The 22,400-nt window shown below is 45.3% G+C and overlaps 1 protein-coding gene across 1 annotated transcript in view; it reads left to right on the top strand.

Annotated features, from left to right (window-relative positions):
• EVC2 (Ellis van Creveld syndrome 2) overlaps positions 1 to 22,400 on the top strand; it is a 137,477-nt gene that overhangs the window by 99,134 nt on the left and 15,943 nt on the right. Inside the window, exon 17 of the mRNA XM_012662838.1 lies at positions 16,198 to 16,425. Coding sequence (XP_012518292.1) covers positions 16,198 to 16,425 — 228 coding nt within the window. The remainder of the gene's footprint in view (positions 1 to 16,197; positions 16,426 to 22,400) is intronic.

The raw sequence follows: 22,400 nt of genomic DNA, 5'->3' as shown, positions 1-22,400 counted from the left end.
TGTGTATGTACACATATGTGCATATTCTGTAGGTATATATATGTGTGTGTGTGTATATATATGAGCCATCCATATGTGGGCTATGTATGTCAATACCTATACATACGTCCACATATATGCTAGTGCGGTTTATTGAGAGCTAAGTGCTTTCCGTCTGTCCCTTGCACAGCCCATAAGAGAAGACTCACTATCGTCGCTCTGTTAGAGAGAAGGAATTTAAGGCACAGGGAGGTCAGGGAACCTCAGGGTCACGACTGGTCTTCAGAAACCGCGTTCTTGCCACCTGACTGGCCTGGGTCTTATTCAGTGTGGGCTTTAACCCTCCCAACTTCCTCAAGAAGTAGGAACAATCAGTGTCCCTCTTGCAGATGTGGAAACTGAGTCTCAGAGAGGCGAGTGAGTTTGCCGGGGTTCCTGTAGCCAGGCAGGGGCAGATCCAGCATGTGAGCCTACAGCTCTCTCTGTTCCTCATCACTGTCATGCAGCTTCCTGACCACATGCCCTGATTGGGGTTGTCAGGGAATGTTCTCACCGAACCAGTGTGGTTATTTCCCATAACTGCACAATCTGGGGTGAGCGTGCCTTGGTCCCACGTCTGTGAAATGAGGACTGTGACAGTAATGACCCACTGGTTACAAGTGGCACACTAGCTACAAGGCCTGGCACAGTGGAGGGGCAAACAGGTAGGAAGGTGCTTTCCAGCCTGGGAGTGGGCTGCAGTGCTAGTCTTCTCCCGGTGATAGAGCAGCTCCCTGCTACGTCATGATCGAGGACTCACAGGGAAAGGCAGATGAGAGGCATTTGTCATCTGTGACCTTTTAGTGACAGTCCACCTTCACAATCAGCCATTTATTTCATTCTGGCAAGTGCCAAGAGAATAGGCACTCTGGAGTCAACAGCTTTGATGCGCCTCCTGAGATTGATCAATGGCATCTTTCGGCACTCTGTGCGCTCGCTCAGCTTTTATATTGGCAGGGCAATTGCAGAGGGAAATGGCAGCCCTTTCTCTGTGAATGCCTACCCCTGAGAGTGGCTTGATCATTCTGTTAATCAGGGTTCTTCAGAGAAACAGAACACACAAGGTAGATAGACAGACAGACAGACAAACAGACAGAAAGATAGGAGATTTATCATGGGAATTGGTTCCTGCAGTTATGGAGGCTGAGACATCCCGGTCTGCCACCTGCAAGCTGGAGAACCCCAAAAGCAGGTGGTATAATTCAGTCTGAGTCTGAAGGCCTGAGAACTGGGGGAGCTGATGGTATAACCCCCAATCTGAGGCCAGAGGCCTGATAACCGGAGGGGCCACTGGTGTGAGGAGCAGGGAAGAGAAGGCCAGAGGACCAGGAGCACCAGCATCCGCAGGCAGGAGCCAGCAGATGTTCCAGCTCAGGGAAAGGGAGGGAGTTCACTTCCTCTGCCTATTGGTTCCACTTGGGCCCTCAGGGATTGGGTAGTGCCCACGTAGGTGAGGGTGACCTGCTTTACTCAGTCTGCTGATTCAAATGCTGATCTCTTCCAGAAACACCCTCACAGACATACCCAGAAATAATGTTCTGCCATCTTCTATCTGGACATTCCTTAACCCAGTCAAGTTGGCACATAAAGTTAACCATTACAGGCTGGGCACAGTGGCTCATGCCTATAACCCCCGCACTTTGGGAGCCCAAAGCAGGAGGAGCAGTTGAGATCAGGAGTTTGAGACCACCTGGACAACATAGCAAGACCCTGTCTCTAAAAAAAAAAAAAATTAGCCAGGCGTGGTGGCGCATGCCTGTAGTCCCAGCTACTCAGGAGGCTGAGGCAGGAGGATTGATGGAGCCTGGGAGTTTGAGACTTCAGTGAGCTATGATCACACTACTGCACACCTGGGCAACAGAGCAAGACCTTGTCTTTAAAACAGATAAACAAACAAAAAACCATTACAATCATGTTTCAAGAGCAGGAGGTTCCCCAAAGTGGTAAGTGGATGCAGCTATAAAGGGGAAGCTAGATCTTGCTGGCAGCTGCGCCAAGGCCCACTGCAGGGCCCAGCCCAGCAGGCAGTGTGGTGTCCCCAAGGGAGCTTGGTGGCTGCAGAGCCTGCCAGGAGCACCTGCTGGGGGACCCATTTCTTTACTAGAATCTGCTGCATATGTCCACTTCATCCCGCAACCCCAGGTGGATGCGTACCTTGTCTGGACGCTTAAAGAGGTCCAGAGGGGCGGGAGAGCTGTCGGAGGCCACGGCATCAGCGAGCGAGAGAGCTGGTGTTCTGCCTCCATTCACACCCTGGGCCATGACTGTGGGGCTGTTACCTCGAGGCTTCACCTCCCAGGCCGCCTCTTTTGGGCTCTCCCCCCTGCTCCCTGCCCCCTCCCCTTTCTCCCTTTTTTCTTTTCCTTGCCCTTCTCAGCCTTCCCCTTTCCCTTGTTCTCCTTCCACTTCCTCCTTTAAGGAATGTTCTGTGCAGTGTCTTCCCCGGCCAGGCACTGTGCTAGGTTCCCGCTCTCGAGATGTTCACGGTCTAGCTGAGCAGTCAGTTTGTCCGTCAAGCACTGAGAAGTTTGCATCCTGCGTCGAGGTGGCAAATCCACCTGACTGCTCTGTAGCTCCGTCTCGAGTGGTGGCGGTGTGACTAGTTCACAAAGAGCTGACACAGGGAGGACTGTGAGTATGACTGACACAGGGAGGAAAAGAGCCAGATGGACAGACAGACGTGAGCTGCTGGCTGCCCACGCCCTCTCTACCGCGGGCAGGTTAGTGGAGGGAGGTGTCAGCTCTGGCCACAGGCGGCTGTCCCACAGGAACCTTTGGAGGACATGGACGTGTTAGAATAAGTTAATCAAGTCTCTGAACAAATCTTACTGTGACTGCATTAAACTTACACATTAATTTGGCAGTTGTCATCCCATCCCAAAAGATGGAATGTTTCCTATTTTATTTGGAGCTTTTTTCAACATCTTTAATGAAATTTTAAGGTTTGTTTTCCTGAGTAGGGCGACCATGCACCTCGGTTTGCTTGGGACAGTCCCATTTCCCTGTCATCCCCGCGTGCCCTCCCGGGAGCCTTCCCTTTCGCTCCCAGCCTGGGAGGTGAGTGCTGTGGGGACCCTGTGCAGAGGTGTGTGTGTTCTGTGTGCTGATTCCTAGGCACGTCATAGGTTGATTGCAATTGTGAATGATAATCTATTTTCAATTATATTTTTGATATTATTCAATACTGGTATAAAGAAACATAACTCATTTTTATAAGTCTTTCCAGGCTGGAGTCCGAGCTCTGCCACTTTCTCTCTGTGTGGCCTTGAGAAGTTACTTAACCTCTCTGTGCCTTAGTGCACTTGTCTTTCAAGTGTGGCTAACAGAAGCACCTACCTATTAGGATGGTTCTGAAGATTTATTTTTTGATGCTGTTGATTTTTTTTTGGTATAGTCATAATGTCAACAAATAATTACAGCTTGGTAACCTTCTGATTGTTACCCTCATTTCTTTTTATTTTTGTTGTTTCGGGGTCTTTGCTTGTTCTGTCATCGCACGTCTGTTGATTGGTTTTCTCTGGCTTACGATCCCTGTTTTCCTGCTTGGCCACGCGCGTGGTATCTGTGGTGGACCTGGGCACTGTGACTTCTCCACGTTGCACACCGGCCTCAAGCTGTTCTCTGTGGCAGGGCTGTGGCTCCGACGTGTTCAGTTGCCTGGGATTCGTTTTATCCTTTCAAGACTTGCCTTCAAGCTTTGTTAGGTGGGATCAAGAGCTGCCTCGAATCTAGACTAATGGATTCCCACTCCAGAGGCGACACCCTGACGAGGACTCTGCCTGATGCCTTGTGCATGCCGTGGTGCTTTCGCTCTGGCCAGCGCGGCGTGAGCCCCAGCAGGTGTTCTGCCGACAGCCTCCTGGCATTCTTTCCCTGGCATCTTGTCATTGGTTTGTTTGTTTGTTTTTTCCAGTCATGCAGAGTAGTCAGCCAAAGACTTGAGGACACCCATGTGCGTCTCTGGAACTCTCTCTCTGTCCTTCTGTTTGCGCCGCTCCCCTCTCTTTGGGACCGTGCCCTACAAATTATAGACACGACGGCCTTCAAAATTCTGATTTTTGTTTTCTTAACCTGGAGAGCCTGCTGGGCTCCACCTGTGTTCTCACTCCCTGCGTTGCCGCCTAGGAACGGCATCCAGGCAGCAAGTTGGGGCCACGGTGGGGGGCTCACCTGCCTGCTTTCCTTCTCTCAGGCATCCGCGTGAGGATCAAGTGAGGGTGTTCAGGGCATCCTTCACCTGTGTGTTTATCATTTCTCTGTGACAGGAACATTTAAGTCCTTCCTTCTAGTTATTTTGCAATATAAAATATATGGCTAACCATAGTCACCCTCCTCTGCTATCAGACATTAGATCGTATTGCTTCTGTCTACCTGTACGTTCGCACCCACGAACTCTCCTCCCTCAGCTCCCTTCCCCACCTCCGGCAATTCTCATTCTACTTTCTACCTCCATGATATCCATTCTTTTTGCTCCCACATATGAGCGAGAACGTGCGACATTTGTCTTTCTGTGCCTGGCTGACTTCACGTAACATCGGTGTACCTTTTATTGAAAAAAATCCACATATAAGCAGACCAGTGCAGTTCAAACCTGTGTGGTTCCGGAATCAACTGTCCATCTGACTGTCATCTCTCTATCATCCGTCCGTTTCTGCTTTCTGCTTAGCACTGAGACTTGAAGCTTTTCCACGTCAATACACGAGAGTTCCCTCGTTGCTTTTACTGCGGGATAACATTTCACAGTGTGCGCGAACTTTAAGTGGTTGAACCAGCCCTCAATTAATGGACACCTGAGTTGTTTTCGACACCTTAAGATTTCAGACAATCCTGGACCCTCTGCTTGTAGCCCTATGCAAAGAGTCAGACAGAGCAACAGTTACTGTCTCCATTTCACAGATGAGAATACTGAGGCTCAGAGAGACTGAGAAGCTTCCCAAGTCACGCAGCTGGTAAGTGGAAGAGCAGAACCTACGCACAGGTCTCTCTATTTCCATCCCTGCATTCTCATCGGCAGATCTGTGTGACGGATCCAGAAATGAAAGAACATTTCAGTTCACCGTTGGTGTGCTTCTCCTGCTGCTCTTGAACTGCATATGTACAAATTTCTCACAAATGTTCTTTAGGGACATGAACGAAAATGTCTGACCACATTTCCTCTTCACCCGTTATTTCTGGTCTTATTTTAACGATCTTGCCTTCCATCCGGGTGGCACATCGACCACGCGTCCCTCTCCCTGCATGTTAGTCACTGTGTCTGGACCTCACCATGTGCCGTGCACGCACAGGTCATTAACAGCCCCTCCGTTGGGAAGAGGAGCTCCCGCACCGCAGTCGCCTGTGCGTCCTGTTGTGTTCGCACAGCCGCCTGGGCAATTATGCAGAGGAGGCTGCTGCTGTCAGGGACGGCCCCACACTCCTGGGACTTCAGAGGCACTGGTCTAAGCATGACAATAATGTGCTCGTTCTCAGATGGCCTGAGTGGAGAGGAAACTGGTGGCTCCGGTCCTTATAAAGCTCGGAAAAGAAGGCATGTTGAAAGGGAATCCATTTCAGGAAGGGAGGGAAAATCTATCCAACCACAAAGATTGGGAAAGCTTCTAGAAGGTTCTTCTCAAGTCTGCCTTTGCCCTTGTCTTATCCCTTGAGGCAGCCTCTGTCAAATTCATCTTCCTAAAGCACCATTTTGAAAGAAGTTCTGTAGCTTCCCACTGCCCCCAAACAAAATCCAGACTCCTGAGCTTGGCATTCAAGGCCTCACAGTCAGACTTCTGCCCACCTTTCTAATCGTCTATTCCACCTCTACCTACTTCTGCGTACCAAAACGTTACCATGGCTGTCTCTGGATGGTTTGCATGTGGGAACTTTTTTCTATGTCTCTGCATAATCCATTTAAAAATTTTACTTTTCATTTTACTTTTACTTTCCATTTTACCTTTCAAACTTTTGCCTGCATTCTTTTAAAGAGTCAAATAATACTACAAGACTGGTACTGAAAAAAGAGCAGCTTCCCCAGCCAGACACACACACATATTTTCAACAACTTAGAATTAACAACTTTTAACTTTGTAGCTTGATCTTTTGGTGTTTACCTCCATAACCCTAAGCATGCTTGTCTTGATATTTCTTGATTTCTTTACTTTCGGATTATCTATTTCATTTTCTCTGTGAAAGGTGAAGATTTGCTGTCTGTCTTCTCTCACCACACCTGAGCCCTTCCCTCACCATCCAACACAGGTAGGTTAGCATTTACGGTTTCTGTTATTATGACTACTTAAATGGTGTTCACAACCGCTGAATCATATAGTACACTAGGAGCCTTTTTCTTTCCTGTATAACTTTTTCTTTTCTTCCTGCAGTTAATACTGTCCTTTGGTTTCTGTTTTGGTTACTTCCCTACGTAGTTATCATCAACTCAGTGCGCTTCTTGATTGTTTGCCAGACACTCTCGGGACGATCACACACCATGATGTCTTCTGTTCATCCCGTCCTCCCGAGGACGTCTCTGCGTGCCTGGCGTGTGCCGCCGGGCGCTGCTCCCTCTGCCTCTTGCACAGCTGCCTCTTGAAGTCGTGCTGCGAATGCCCTTCCTCCTCCTCGCTCCTGATCTGTTCCTTGCTTTAGTGAAACGCCTCTTCTCTTGGTTTCCTTGGAAAGGACACTCTGGGGAGTTGATAGTTTGGAATTTTGCAAGCCTGAAATGGCCCTCCTACTTGACTGATAGTCTGACCCATCTTAGAATTCTGGGGAATTTTCTCGAATTATGTTGATGACTTCCTCCCCTTTTCTCTAAACTCTCTTTCTAGAACTCGTATTCAGGTGTTGACTTCCTGTCTGTTAGTTCTCTTTGTTCTAATTTACTGTTTTCTTTGTCCTTTTGCTCTACTAGCTGGGAGATATCCTGATCTTTATCTTCCAGACCTTTAATTGAGTTTTTCATTTATTTTTTCAACTGATTTTTCAAGAGCTCCTCAGCCCCGAATGCTCTCTTCCTAAAGAAAGAATGTTCTCGTATTGTTTTGAGGCAGCTATAATTTTCTATCTCTCTCTGCGAATGTTGTTGACTTTTTAATATTCACTGACTGTCGCGGCCCGGATTGCAGAATGGGGGATGGACACAGAAAGAAACACACAGACACACACAGGACATACAAGACTGCAGTAGACAATTCTACCAGTCGCTTTATTATATACTTTTTCTATGTCCGGCAGCTACTTCCTGGCACGTGACTACCTTGGGCGCCCTGAGAAAAATACATTTTCATTCCTTCCAGACGATTGCTTAAGGGAAGCAGACGTTTGCATCTTAACTTCTTGTATCTTAACTTCTTTATCTCATTACCGTATGCAGGACAATGAGATGCCTTGGCTGGTTTGCAAGACCCCGGGCGGGCGCTTGGTTATCTGTCATAAAGCTATCTGTCATGAGGAATAGTTCTGTTTGGTCAAGAGGCCGTGTGGGGACCTATTGACTTCTGGCGCCAAGAGGAGCACGCCCAGTTTTGCTGACTCTAGGCTTAAGCCAATTTGCCGAGGGATGGTCCCTACAACTGACCTCTGTGAATATTCACTGTTTGATTCTTTAAAAGAATGCATGCAAAAGTTTGGAAAGTAAAACTGAAAGTGAAAGTAACATTCACTGCATATTCGCTGGCCTCTGTGTTCATTAGAGGCTGTCCCAGGCATGTGGTCAGCTCATATTGAGAGTCAAGTAAGAAGCTGCGTGGAGAGTCTGAGCCTGTGTCTGGGGCTGGTAGACGGTGGCCTTCACTCTGGCGACGAGGCTGGGCCCGTCTGTTGGGGGAACCTCCAATGTGAATATCTTTAGATACCCCAGAGAAGCCCACTCCAGTGTCCTGCCTCGATGGTACCGTCCTGGCTGCCCAATGCTTGCCGAGCCAGATGGGGGAGGAGAGCCCTCTGTTCTCAGATGTGCCCAGTTTCCTCCCCCAGGTGCAGAGACTCTTCCAGAGACTCTCTCTCCAGTTGTCTGCTGGGCGGAGGTGGGGTGGGGGCCGTTCTGGGGCCTGTTTCTCAATGAGACACCTTTTAGCTTTACCTTTCAACCCACGGCTAGATGTGGCTGAATGACTATCTAGACGACTACCTTTGCTGAGACTCAGGGAGGATTCTGCCGTGTAAATTATGTTGCTTCTGTGTCACTCCATGGCTGCTTTGTAGGGTTCGTTTTCCTCTCTCATTTTCCCGTCTTTCTTGTTTGCCTGAAAGAAAACGATAGATGCATCTTATACATTCACAGTCTTCCACTAGGAATCTCCATTGCTAAGATTTCTTTGCACCATGCATGTATTTTATAATTAGAAACGAAGAAAACTTTTTAAAGGAAAGGAAAAAATTAATATTGCAAACCATTATTTTTACCTTTATTGTGTAACTTAAAAGAGATCTTATTTAACTAATACTAATGATAATAATAATAAAGTGGTAATAATAATGGCAGGTATTGTTTATTAGGTGCTCATTAGGTACCAGACACTATTTCCTTTTCACTGACAAGACTAAGACTCAGAGAGGTTAAGCAACTTGCCTAGGTCACACAGCTAGCTCAGTGGTAAGCTTGTATGTAAGAGATAACAGACCAACCTTAGGCAAAACACAACGAAACAAAACTGTGCTGAGTGGTGTGAGGTAGTGCCCCTCATTTGTTTGAGATATTTGCACTTTGATAATGTAGATGATGCGGGTGGCTGGTAGTATCTTTCCAGGCATAGAAATTAATTTTCTTATCTATCAAATTTAGTCACTAATGATGTTTATTTAGTAAGATAGTATCTCATCCAGCAATGAACCATGGTTACACAATGAACCTTTCTTTACTAAATCACTTTCCTCTTGATGCACAATGGGAGAGAGAGTCTTAAATGCTTTCCATCTTGTTACTTCCTCTGGCCATCTTGAACTCATCCAGCAGAACTCAGGTTAAACCAACCTGCTTGTAAAAAGACCCACCACTAAAATGGGAATCTTCAACTGCAACTTACATTTAAACAGCATTTCGTTAGTCTTCTCCTTCCAACGTTTGGATATGACCTCTCTCAACCTCTCTCTTTCAATGCAGAGGGCATCTTTAATGACACTCCTGGTCTCTTTCTAACCCTTGCCCACTTTTCTCCAGGGAGGGCGTTTGGAAGAGGGAACGGCAGGCTCAACTAGTCCCCTCCTCTCTGGGAGCCAGCCACCTGCAGGAAGCCCCCATGCTCTGTCAGTTAAAAGATGAATTTGGTGGGGAGGCCTGCTATTTTCAGGAGTGGTGAATTGGACTGGACTCAGATCTGAGCTACATTTTCCAGTCTAATTTTCATCAATATCAAAGTTGACATTTGACATCTGTCTGGCTCACCCATGCATCTAGTTATATTTGTTTCCAAATTTGGGCAAGAAGGAGGGGTGTGATTCATTAAACTCCTTAGAATCCCTGTAACTCTCTGCTGGTTGACACGGGACGATTTTATTATGCATTTAAAGCACCTCACAGTGCATAGAAGAAACTTCGCCTTTGCAATCCACATGCTCTCAGGGAAAACAAGGAAGTTGTTTCAACTTCCTCTTTAAACTAAAAGTATTTAGCAGCAATTTGTTTTGCAAATTAATTTTATTATTTTGGATGGCTTGAATTTTTAATGAAGCCTGTCATTAATACTTCATAGAAATGCAAATCTTTCCCTTCCCAGGATTTCTTCTAGACAAAGGATTAAAACCCTCTCTAAAGACGTATTCTCATAGCGCTGGAACTAACAAACTAAGCTTTCCAAAGAAGAAAAAAGGATTTTGGATAATCTTTTTTTTTTTTTTTTTAATTCCGCTGTCTGTGTTCTTATAGTACATGCAAAAGGCTTTATGCTTTGCCCACATTTTAGGTATGAATTTTCATAAATAAACCTTGAGCTGTCCCTCATGGCTACCACACTGTACCCTGAATGCCTGCAGGGGACTAGGTCTTACCAGACACTTGGACTACCACCTACCCAAGAGCGGAAGATTGAGAGCACAGAGAGGGAGCGTGGAAATCTGAGCTCATGGCAGGCGCACAGTAGAGGAGACATCTAAGCTGCCTCTGGCTCATCTTGCTCATCACCCAGGTGTTTGCTGTTCAGGGACTCCCAGCTGGCTCAGCCTTCCCACTGTCTCAGGAGAAGGTCCGCCTTCCTGTTCCTGGCAGTTCAGGGCTGTGCAGTGTGGTTTCTGGCTAACCTCCTGGGCTTCATCTTCCGTTTTCCCTTGCAGCCTTGCTCTAATTCAGCCTCTGACTAATCTCCGTAGGGACTCCTGCCTTCGCGCCTCCAGTCATGCTGTTCCTCTTCCCAAATACCTGGATCCTTCAAGGTCCAGTTCAAATGCCAGTGTCTTCACAGCCGTCCCTGATCCCTCTACCTCCTCCTTCCGCTAAACTGCGATAGCACTGTGTATGCACCTCCATCGTGGCACCCACCATTTTCTACCTTGAGTAATAATATGACTAATACCACCACCAGCAACAATGACAACCACCAACATGTATTAAACACTTCAGCTTGTCAGGCACTGTTCTAAGCAGTTAAAAGTAGTAGATTATGTAATAATGAGAATAACCCTATGAGGGACTTCTGCTTCTGACCAAGACAGAATAAAAAGGATTGGAATTACCCCTCACCTAAAACAAAACAAGACAAAAGAACAAAATATGTGAACAATAGTTTTCTGGGCACTCAACAGCAGTCGAAAGTGATCCCCTAAGTGCATATAGTAGTAACATTCGTTGGGTGTCGGGCAGATGGGAAGGGGGAGGAGGGGATGGGTATATACACACCTAATGGATGCAGTGCACACTGTCTGGGGGATGGACACGCTTGAAGCTCTGACTGGGGGGGGGGCCAAGGGCAATATACGTAACCTAAACATTTGTACCCCCGTAATATGCTGAAATAAAAAAAAATGAAAAAAAGAAAAAAAAAAAGAAAGTGATCCCCTAAAATGGGAAACAAACGGGTTGAGCCTCATGATCCCCCCAGCTTGCTGCCCTGGGAGAGTTTCCAAGCTGAGGGGCAGCAAGAAGGACCAGGCAGAGCTTGCTGGATGCCCTGAGTGGAGGAGACAACACTAAGAGTTTGGGGAAGCTGAGTCAGCTACATCCCATGGGACAGATTACCAGAAAAGAAAGGGCTGCAGAGAGAGCACTCCAGAGATACCTGTTGGGTAACCCCAAGTATTCAGCTGAGACCTGCTCAGCACATGCATGTGAGGAAGTCACCCACAGCCCAGGGAAGGGCCAGAAGGTTTAGAGGGAAGAGTACTTAGTGCTCGCACAGGGCTGGGGAGAGTGACAGTTCCTCCAGCCAGACTGGAAAACTTCCTAATTCAGAGGGTGTCGAATACAGTTCTCAAAAAGGTTTTTGTCTCAGTAGCAGGAATGATGAGCCCTAAGCTAAACTCTGCTCTGGTCTCACCTAAAAGAGCTTAAAAACTGAACCAGAAAAGATCAACCTGTTTCCAAAATGTAACTGCATCCCAGAATGCAGCTCAAGAATCATTATAGAAATACAACAATACCCAGGACCCAACAAGGTAAAATTTACAATATCTGTAGTCCAGTTAAAAATTACCAGGCATGAAACAAACAGGAAGATATAATTCCTATTGAGGAGAAAATATCAATCAATTGAAACCAAACCAGAAATGACAAAGATGTTAGATTTAGCAGAGAATGGCATTAAAACAGTCATTATAACTGTGCCCCATATATTCAAAAAAGTTTAAATAGAGATATGGATGATATAAAAAGACACACATATATATGTGTGTGCATATATACACATACATATGTATCAGTCATAATTTCTTCTCTAGAAGTTTGATTTGGGTATATATGCGTGTGTGTCTATATGTGGAAATTAATAGCAGATTAGATATTGTAGAAACAAGGATTAGTTAACTTGAAGACATAGCAATAGAAATGATCTAAAATCAGAAAAAATATGAACAGAGCACCAGTGAGCTATGGGACAACTTCAAGAGGCCTAATAGATGGGAAATTGATTTCCAGAAGGAAAGGAGAGAGGAGGACAGAACAATATTAGAAGAATTAATTGCTGAAATTTTGCCAAATTTGATGACAACTATAAACTTGCAAATTCAAGAAGCTCAGGGAATCCCAAACATAAGAAGGTACATCATACAAGGTACATCATAATCAAATTGCTCCAAACCAGTGATAAGAGAAAATTTTAAAAGCAACCAAAGGAAAAAGGTATGTTATGTACATTACAAAACAAAGACCAGGTTGACAGCAGACCTCTCATTTTAAACAGTGCAAGTAAGAGGACGATGGACCAATGTCTTCGAAGCACTGGGGTGGAAAACTGTTACCTAGAATTATACATCCAGAAAAAATATTTTTCAAGAATGAAGGCAAAATAAACTTTTTCAGACATATGGTGCTGAAAGATTTCATCACCAGTAGACTCATACTGCAAGAAATGTTAAAGGAGGAAGGATTCCCATACCAGATGGAACTTTAGACCTGCACAAAGAAATGAGCACTGGGAATGGTAGCTATGTGGGTAAATATGTAAGATTCTATTTTTATTTTTAAAAGTCTTTTTAAAATTGATTGAGCGTACATCCAATGGAATATTATTCATCCATAAAAAGGAATGAAGTTCTGACATATTTAACAAGTGGATGAAACTTTGAAAGCATGGGAGTAAGCCAGACACAGGTGTTCATGCATTCTATGATTCTATTTATATGAAATATTCAGAATAAGTAAGACCATAGAAACAGAAAGAAGATTGATTGTTGCCATGGAGTGGGGAATAATTGCTTAATGGGTAGGGGGCTTTCTTTTGGGGTAATGAAAATATTCTGGAACTAAATAGAGGTGGTGGCTCCTCAGCACTAAATGTCACTTAATTGTTGACTTGAAAGTTGTTAACTTTATGTTCTGTGTATTTAATCTCAATACAAAAAGTTTTGAAGACTGACTTGTTTCAATAAAAATAATAAAGTAGTATGAAGTTTATAATGTGTATAAAATTAAAATGTATGACAGAAACAGCACAAAGACCAGGAGGGGAGAAGTGGAGTGAACTATTGTGAGGTTCTTGTACTCCACGTGAAGTGACACAGTGTAACTTGAAGGTAGGTTGTGTCGAGTCAAAGATGAATGCTATAAACCTAATGCCACCACTAAAATGACAAAACGGTTAAATCTAATAAACCTACAAAGAAGAATGGAAGCATAAGAAATATTCAACTCAGAAGAAGATGATAAAAGATGAATCTCAAAATAATTATGCTGCATGAAAACAGCCAGGTAAAGCCGGTACATACTGTGTGATTCTATTTTTAAAAATCTCTAGAAAATTCATACGAACCGACGGTGACGGAGAGCAGATCAGCGGTTGTGGAGGGGTCAGATTAGCGAGGGCGCGAGGCATCCTGTGGTGCTGGACGTGTGGGCTGCTCTGACCGTGGTGGCGGCGCCGGGTAGAAATGCGGCGGAGAGCGTCGTGCCGCGTGCTGCACTGCGCACGGGTTTTGTGCAGTGATTATACCTCAACGAAGCCGTCGTGCTGAGGCCGTGCTATCCTCCCACTTTGCAGATGAAGAGTGTAGGCATGGAGAGCTTACCAACTTGCCCAAGGCTCCCGGTTCGTAAATGCCAGAGTTGGAATTCGCACCCTGAGCATCTGGTGTGGCGCCCAGGCCTGCATCCCTGTACCTGCCCCACCCCCAATTTCGGAGTTCTTTCGACGGCCATGTCCAATCCCGCTCTGCGTCTTCTTTACCCCCCCTCACCCCCTAGGTAGATCACACATTCCTTTATATTATACGTAGTTCGTGCTCATTAAGTAGTTTTTGGATTGATGGGCAAAGGTGTAAATGTATTTTCTCTTTGTAAACTTACAGTGAAAAAGTAACTGTGGGAAGAAGGGGGTTTGCTGGCAGACAGCTCAGATCTATAAAGCACTTTAGCAACTCGGCCTCTGCGTGTCCCTGTATAGAAGCGATCTCGGGGTCCCATCCTCGCAGGGCATTGCCCGGTGGTGAAGGATGTCGCGCCAGCTGCAGAAGCTGTGCAGACTCCCTGGGCTGACTTGACTGCTGCTCCTTGCAGAAGGCCCAGGCCGAGAATCTGCAGTTACCATGGAACCCAACCAGTAGACCGGTGGCTTGTCACCTGGTTCTCCAAATTAGGGAAAGGTGGGGATCTAGTAGCATCCTTTTGAGAACAAAACATGTTCCCTTTTGAGCAGGGACTGTGAAAATGAACCTGTCTGTCTTCCAGGGGAGCTGCGTTTCCCTGCCATGATTCCGGGCGTTGCCTCTGGCCCCCGGCGTGTGCGGGCTTCTCTGCAACCCAGATATGCAGGAGCCCACAGCATGTGTCTCTGCGGAACTGTGCTCCCATGTATCGTCATCCTCTGTTCTCCAGGGCCTGTTTTAGGCGCCACGTCTCCAAGAAGCCTTTGTGTGCCCATCCCCTAGCCCGCAGCCTCCACGTTTGCTCAGAGTACTAACTACCTCTTGACTGCCTCAGTGTTTCCTGAAGCACGAATAACAGAGGTGAGATCTGAGCTTTTCAAACCAAGACTTGCCTTCCTCTGAGGGACACAGGACAGGCACAAGGGGTTGGACGGCCACGGGAGGAACATGCCCCATCGCCTCCCACCAGCTTCTACTGCATGTAAATGTCTTTCCTGATGCCAACTACATGGAAACATCTAAATATAAACATAAGGATATTAAAAATAGGTTACATAACATAAAATTCCACAATTTTTTTTCAGTTTTATTGTGGTAAAATTAAAATATACGTCATATAAAATTTTCCATTTTAACCATTTTTAAGTGTACAGTTAGTTCAGTGGCATTAAGTACATTCACGCTGTTGAGAAACTGTCGCCACCATCCATCTCCAGAACTTTTCTGTCTTCCAAAGCTGAGACTCGGTACCCCTTTCACAATAACTTCCTGTCCCCTTTCTGCCCAGTCCCTGGCACCCACCGTTCTGCTTTCTGTCTCTAAGATTGTGATTACTCCGAGCCCCTCACAGAAGAGGAACCCTACAGTATTTGCCCTTGGGTGACTGGCTTATTTCCCATAGTATAATGTCTTCAAGCTTCATCTGTATAGCATGTGTTAGAATTTCTCTCCTTTTTAAGGCCAAATAATGTTCTCTGGGATGGATATGCCACGTTTTGCTCAGCCACGCATCCATTGATGGATGCTTGGGTAGCTTTCATCTTTGGGCTAAATAGAATAAAATTCTAGAAACTTTTAAAGATGCAGATACAACAAAAGACTTCAAAGAGATATGTTTGCGCCGGCTACTTTTTGGCTTGTGCTTTAGCTGCATGGGCAAGGTGGTGACCTGCCTTCAGGGGTCAGGTCGTGAGGCCCAGAGGCCCTAGGCAGCGTGGATCCATGGCAGTGTTCCTGGAGAAGGCATTAGAGGCAGTGGTAGCGGAGAAGACACATGTGATGAAATGAGCTACTTCGTTGAGTGAATGAACAGAGCGAATGGGTTCACCCATCTAGAACCTACCGAGCCCCTTGGGTGCTGGGCCCTGCCCTGCCCTAGGGCGCTTGTGGCCTAGTGAGTACTGGCCTGGGGGTGAGAGAATTGCAGAGCGGAGAGGGTGCTTCAGAGGGGCCTGGTTGGGAACTAGAGACCCAAAGGACAAATTCCAGGAAGACGGAGACGGGAGGGTGTTTCAGTCATTGCAAAGGGAGTGAGCCACGACGCAGAGCATGTGTGCAGGGCACAGCGTGTGACTAGGAAGGACGGAGTGCCGGGCATGTGTGTGGTGGGGCAGCGGGAGAGCAGAACAGGCCTGTCCAGAGGGAATTAGGCTGGGTTCGGGGTGGGAAGGGCTTGGAGCCCCTGCTAAGAAGTTGGAGCGTCCATCCTCTGGGACATGAGGAGCCTTTGAAGGGTTTTAAGCAGGATGGTGGCGGGCTTGGATTGACCTTTGAGCTGGTAAATGTGGGTTGGAGGACAGCTCCACTCTGAGAGCCCCCTGGAGGCTTTATAAGCAGGGACGCCCTGTCTTCAGTTGCTGCCTCATTGGGAACCTTGGGGATGCTCCTCAGAACCCTGAATCCGTGAACCCTAAAAAAGCTGCCCGCTGTCCTGCTCCAGCCACTCCCTGCTCTGGTTTTGGGCTTGTCCTCCCCCAGGTCCGAGGCGAGTTGCTGCGGGAGAGAGTGCAGCGGCTGGAGGCCCAGGAAAGACGCTTCACCGAGGCGCTTGTGGCTCTGCAGTTCCAGAAGGCGGCCCGGGTGACTGAGACACTGTTGGCCTACACTGCCCTCCTCAGCATCCAGGACTTGCTGCTGGAGGAGCTGAGTGTGTCGGAGACGCTGACCGAGTCGGCCTGCACCCAGATCCTGGAGTCGCATAGCCCGGTGAGTGCTGGTGTGGGGGAGGGAACGGGACGGAGGTGGCCACTGCCATCCCTTGCTCCTTTCTGGTACGGCCTCTGTGTCTCCCACCGTGGAAGGGGCTGCAGTCCCCAGCCCTGCCTGTGCTTCAGGGTTTGGGTGGGGATTAAGCGAGGTGACTTATTTGAGAGCACTTTTGCACTCTCAACCCTAGACAGCTCTGTTGCATTGCCTCTGAGAAGCATCCCCTTTGGATTTTAACATCTCTGAAGCTGGGTGCAGCTTCCACTCAAGGGCGTGTGTCCTGGTTTCGTGGGCCGTGTCGTTTCCTTCATGGTTCTGTGCACATCAACAGTGCCTCTGTCAATTACTGGCATCCTGAATGCAACCGTTTGTTGGATTATTTATTACTTTCATTTATTTTATTATTTTTATAATTCTAATCATTCCCATTATTCCTGCATGCTACATTCTTTTAAGGTGTGAAAGGTATATCCATAAAACAAAAGATGTGGTAAAAAGTATTTTGAATACCTATTTTAGGTCCTTTATGGGTAGATTTTAGAATTTAATTTATCATCAGTTATTATCATAATTACTTACAGTGAGGAAAAAGGGCCTCACATTCACTGAGTCCCTAGTATTGTGAATGGACATGCTCTCGTTTAAGCATTAGTAATTCTTTAATTAGCCTTCTCAAGATTATCATTTATGCATGATTAATAATAATAAGTTGCAATTTTATGCTGCTTTACAATTATGCTCTTTGTCATTCATTATGTTAATTAATGACTGAGCCCTGCTGTGAAGTAGGTGCTGTTATTATGCTCAGTTCTAAGGTAAAGAAACTGAGATTTGGGCAGGTGGCAGGCCAAGGTCTTTGTGAAGACCACATGGCTAATCAATGCAAGGACATTGAATCTATTTCTGACTCCCACCCACTATGTCACATTCATGGGCTGCACCAGTGGGTGCGCCAAGGGGATTCCCATACTTCCTTTGAAAAGCAACAAGTAATAGTGGATGCTGAACAGTCCAAGACTGTGTTTTGGACCAACACTATGTGTCCTGCATTGTGACAACTACTTTGGGGATAGAAAGGAAGTAGAGGCATTATAGATATTCCAACACAGAACACGCAGACCCTGGACAAAGAAAAATGAACATTCTTTTAAATGCTTTGTGAACTCGCAAGAGAATACAGAAAATCCCCAAGACATATCCCAGAGTAAGCTGAACTCAGAGGTAGAGGAAAGCAAGTTCAGAGCTAGTTTCATCATGGAGCAGAGCCTGAAAGCTGCAACGCAGGGGTGTGGGGATTAGTTCTGGGGGAACAGGAGGTGAGGCCATGAGGTGGATCCCAGTGAGGGGAAGGGAGAGAAATCCACCTGCCGGCAACACCTGTCTCCACACCTGCTCCAGGTGCGCCGGAAAGTCTCCCTGTGAGTTTTTTTTTTTTTAAATCTTCTTTGCAATCTGATGAGGAAGAATCTCTGTGAGTTTTTAATCAAAGCCTTCCGCTAATATGGGGAATGTGTCCAAATGTATTTTGGCAGTTCGGTCAGGAAACCTACAAGGTGATAAATTAAATTAAAATGGTTCCAGGTTGGCCAACTGTCCTGGTGCAAAGACAAGTCCTCTCCTGAGAAAAATATTCTCAGGGGGCACCTCAGGATTTCCGCAGGTTAAGGTCAGCCAAATCTGAGCTCCCAACTGAAGAAAAAAGTCCCTGAACACATAAAAAAAGCAAGGCAAGATGACCTATATACAGAAGAAACAAACGAGCAAAAAAACACACATTAAGATCCCTGAAGATTTTAGGTATCTGAATTATCAGCATAGAATATGAAATAATGATTTATGAAATTGTTAAATAAAGATAATACAAAAGTGATTTTAAAATTTAATTTGCCTAAAGCATATAGTGATTCTAAACTTGCATATACTTAATGAAAGACTCAAAATAACAAAAAGAAAAATTGATAGCACAGGGAGAAATTGATAAATGTATCACAATAATGGGAAATTTCAGCACAGTTCTTTCAGTGGTTGATTGGTTGATCAGATGAGACCCAAGAAAGGATATAGATGTCCTGAATAACCCATTTAGCAAACTGGCTTTAATGTACACACGCAGAGTCTCCCTGCTGACTATTAACGAACATACGTTGCTCTTTAGCCATGTTGGAACAGTGACAAACGACTGGCTGTGTGACTCCATTGTTACCACCTTCTGACAAAGGGCAAGTGGGTTTAATTCAGTTAAAAAAAGATAATTACGGCCGGGCGTGGTGGCTCACGCCTGTAATCCTAGCACTCTGGGAGGCCGAGGCGGGCGGATCGTTTGAGCTCAGGAGTTCGAGACCAGCCTGAGCAAGAGCGAGACCCCATCTCTACCAAAAAATAGAAAGAAATTAATTGGACAGCTAAAAATATATAGAAAAAATTAGCCGGGCATGGTGGCGCATGCCTGTAGTCCCAGCTACCTGGGAGGCTGAGGCAGTAGGATCGCTTAAGTCCAGGAGTTTGAGGTTGCTGTGAGCTAGGATGACGCCACAGCACTCACTCTAGCCCGGGCAAAAGAGTGAGACTCTGTCTCAAAAAAAAAAAAAAGATAATTACAAATCGTCCATGCTTTGGACTTTGGAAATTTTAAAGCATACTTCCGAATAATTCATGAAAGAAATCATAATGAAAATTTAAAAATACATAGAACAGAAAAATAATGTAACTGTAACGTATCAAAATGTGTGAAATTCAGCTGAAGCTGCTTTTAGAGGGAAATTGATACCTTAAACATACTAGCAAAGAAGAAAAGCTCACTATGAAGATCATATTAAAAATTAGGGTGGAAACAACAATAAATGCACCTGTAGAAAGTAGAAGGAAAGAACATAGCATAAATAAAATTAGGAACAGAACTACCATAGAGAGAATCAATACAGCAAAAAGTTGAATTTTTTAAAAAAAATATACAAATCCCTGGAAAGACCAACCATTAAAAAAACATAAAGGACAAGTAAATAATATCAATAATATCAAAGAACAGCATAACTATAGGTCAAGTAGACTTTTTAAAAAATGCTATTAACAACTTTATATAGATGAATTTGAAAACTGATATAAAATGGAAATTTTTTGAGAAAAATATAAATCACCAAAATTGACTCAAGTAGGAAAAAAAGTCTGTATCATTCTATTACCATGAAAAAATTTGATTTAGTAGTTAAGAATCTTCCAACATATATACAAAAAAACATATATACAAAGAAAACTTAGCCCCAAAGTTTTATAGGTGAGCTTCACCAAACTTTGAGGTATTTTGCCAATCTCACATGTAAATTATTCCTGGTGTCAGAAAAATAGGAACTATTCCTCATTTTATGATGCTCCGATAACTTTGACACCAAAACCAGACATGAGTAGTACAAGAAAGAACAGGTATGGTTCAGTCTTACTTGTGAACATAGATGTACAATTTATAAACAAAATATTGTTAATATAATCCAGTCATCTATACAAATTTTTAAGACATCATGGCCAGGTTGAGTTTATCCTAGGAGTATAGGTTGGTTTAATATTAGAACACCCATTTACTAAATTTACCTGATTAACAGATTAAGTGGGGGGGACTCATATGATACTTTCAGTATATACAGTATAAGTCTTTTATTTGACACCCATTTAAGGTAAAACTTCCCTAGCAAATTAATAATAGGAGGAAACTTGAACAGAGCACTTACCCATAATACACAGCAGGTATTACACTTGGAGGTGGCTAGCACAGAGGTGGACAGCTGCCCAAATTCCAGAGGGAGGAGAGGAAGCCTTCAGAAGGGAGATTTATTGAGTTAGGGGTAGAGTGAGATGCTAGGAGCCTCTGGCTTTCAGTTCACAATTCATCTGCTCAGCGTAAGTGCTTGAGAAACACCCTCAGTTCAGCCCTAAAACACTGCATGGTGCTTTTTCCTTGAGACCACCCTGATTTTTGTTAGTAATTGGGGAGTACAGCACTTACATTTCCAGTTTCTCTTAAAGCTCTTTTGAGTAACATCAATGCTTCCTATCTCTAGTTTGTTTAGAATAAAAGAGTTAATGTGCCCTGAATTGGGAGCGACTGATAATAAATCAGATGACATCATATTATTAAATCGCTGGTAAGGCAATGGGTACAGTGCATTTTTTCTTTGGCTTGCATTGGGAGGGAAGACAAGCCTGTTGTTTTGCTCCGGATATTAGACTTTCACTTTGTATTTCGCTCATTCCGTGTAAACCACATTCCCATTGTGAATGGGCTTGTAAGCTGTTAAACATTCAGGCAAATCCAAAAAGCATGAAATAAAATGCTCTGGAAGAAATGACTCCTAAGAAAACTGTATCAAGTGTACCTCGTTCGATGAAAGATTTAGACTCATTTTGTAAAATTAGAACACATGCAAGCCTCGATTGGCTCAGAGGGCCCTGTGGCAGTGATGGGCAAACTTAAATAGGGCGGACTTACTCGTAGCAGACAGTGTGGCCCCAAACCAACTGGTCCCACTGGGTTTGCATGTCAGCCGAAATTTCTGTGTATCCACTTTCTGAACCTGACCTGGGCATCTCCCTCTGATGTTCCCTCAGCATCACCTGTTGATTCTGCCGGAGTTTTCCCACTTCCAACTTCTGCTGCCCAGCCTCACTGCTCTGACTTTCTAGCCCCGAAATACAAAAATAACATTAATATTTGCTAACATCTGTTGAGCTCTCCTTAAGTCCAAGGCACAGGGTTAAGTGTTTAAACCTTACGTCCACCCCGTGACATTTATACACCCATTCTGCAGATGAAGGAGCCGAGGCTTAGGAGGGTTGAGTCATTTCACCAAGGTCCCACAGCTGGAAAGCAGACTTTAAACCTTCCCTCCATAGCCCATTCTCCTGCCCTCACATCCCCTTCTGCCCACCTCCCTTCTCCCTGCTCCGGTCCCTCTCCACCCTGCCACCAAAGGGATGTTTCTGAAAAGTAAAAGTGGTGCTTCGAAGCCGCACCCCCAACTCTGCACTGTAAAATCCCACCATTCACCACTCCCTTCCTAGGACCCTGCATTTTGGTCCCTGGACTGCTTGCTGTCCCCCGAGTGCTTGAGACACATTTAGGCATCTGTTCCTTTGAAGGTTTTCTGCCTAAAATGCTTCTGCCACACCTCTTTGCAAATGTCAGTGCATATTCTAAGACAGGCTTGAATGTTGCCTCCTCTTCGAAGCCATCCATGATTCCCTCCGGCAGAGTTGGTCTCTCCCAGCTCTGGGCTCTGATAACCCTCCATCCTGAAGCAGTGATGGCATTTCTCGTCACTGTGACTGTGTTTACACAGCTGTCTTCCTCACTACACTGTGAGTTTTCAGAGTCTAGGGGCCATGTCTCATTCATCCCTGAATCCCTTGTGCCCCAAAAGAGGCTTAGAACTCTGTCTGTCTGTCTATCCATCCATCCGTCTATCTGTCTGTCTTTCTACCCATCCATCCTTCCATCCATTCACCTGTCACCATCTATCCGTTCATTCGTTCCCCAGATACCGTGCAGTGCTCACTAGAGGCAGTGGAGCTGAGATCCGTCCTGCCTTGCACAGCTCTGTGATTTCAGATTCACTCCAGACTCTCTGTGCCTGTTACCTTATGTACAAAATGGGATAATAATGTATTCTACCTTGGGTTATTTTGTGAAGATTAAATAAACTAATTCACGTACAAATACTCTGAATGAAATTTGGCACAGTATAGGCATTTGGTAAATGCTAGCTGCCACCACCACCACCACCACCATCATCATCATCATCATCACTGTTACTCCTTCCATTAGCCAAGCACTGTGCAGGGAAAGGTAAAGTCAGCTACCGCATCAGAGTCCCTGACCTCAGCATTTAAAATCTAATGAGGGAGGGCCAGGCGCAGTGGCTCACGCCTGTAATCCTAGCACTCTGGGAGGCCAAGGCGGACAGATTGTTTGAGCTCAGGAGTTTGAG

This window comes from Propithecus coquereli, unplaced genomic scaffold (genome assembly GCF_000956105.1).
Source record: "Propithecus coquereli isolate 6110/MARCELLA unplaced genomic scaffold, Pcoq_1.0 Scaffold785, whole genome shotgun sequence".
In the NCBI taxonomy this organism is placed as follows: domain Eukaryota; kingdom Metazoa; phylum Chordata; class Mammalia; order Primates; family Indriidae; genus Propithecus; species Propithecus coquereli.
The sequence above is the reverse complement of the archived record's forward strand: the minus strand, read 5'-3'. Positions and strand labels throughout refer to the sequence as shown.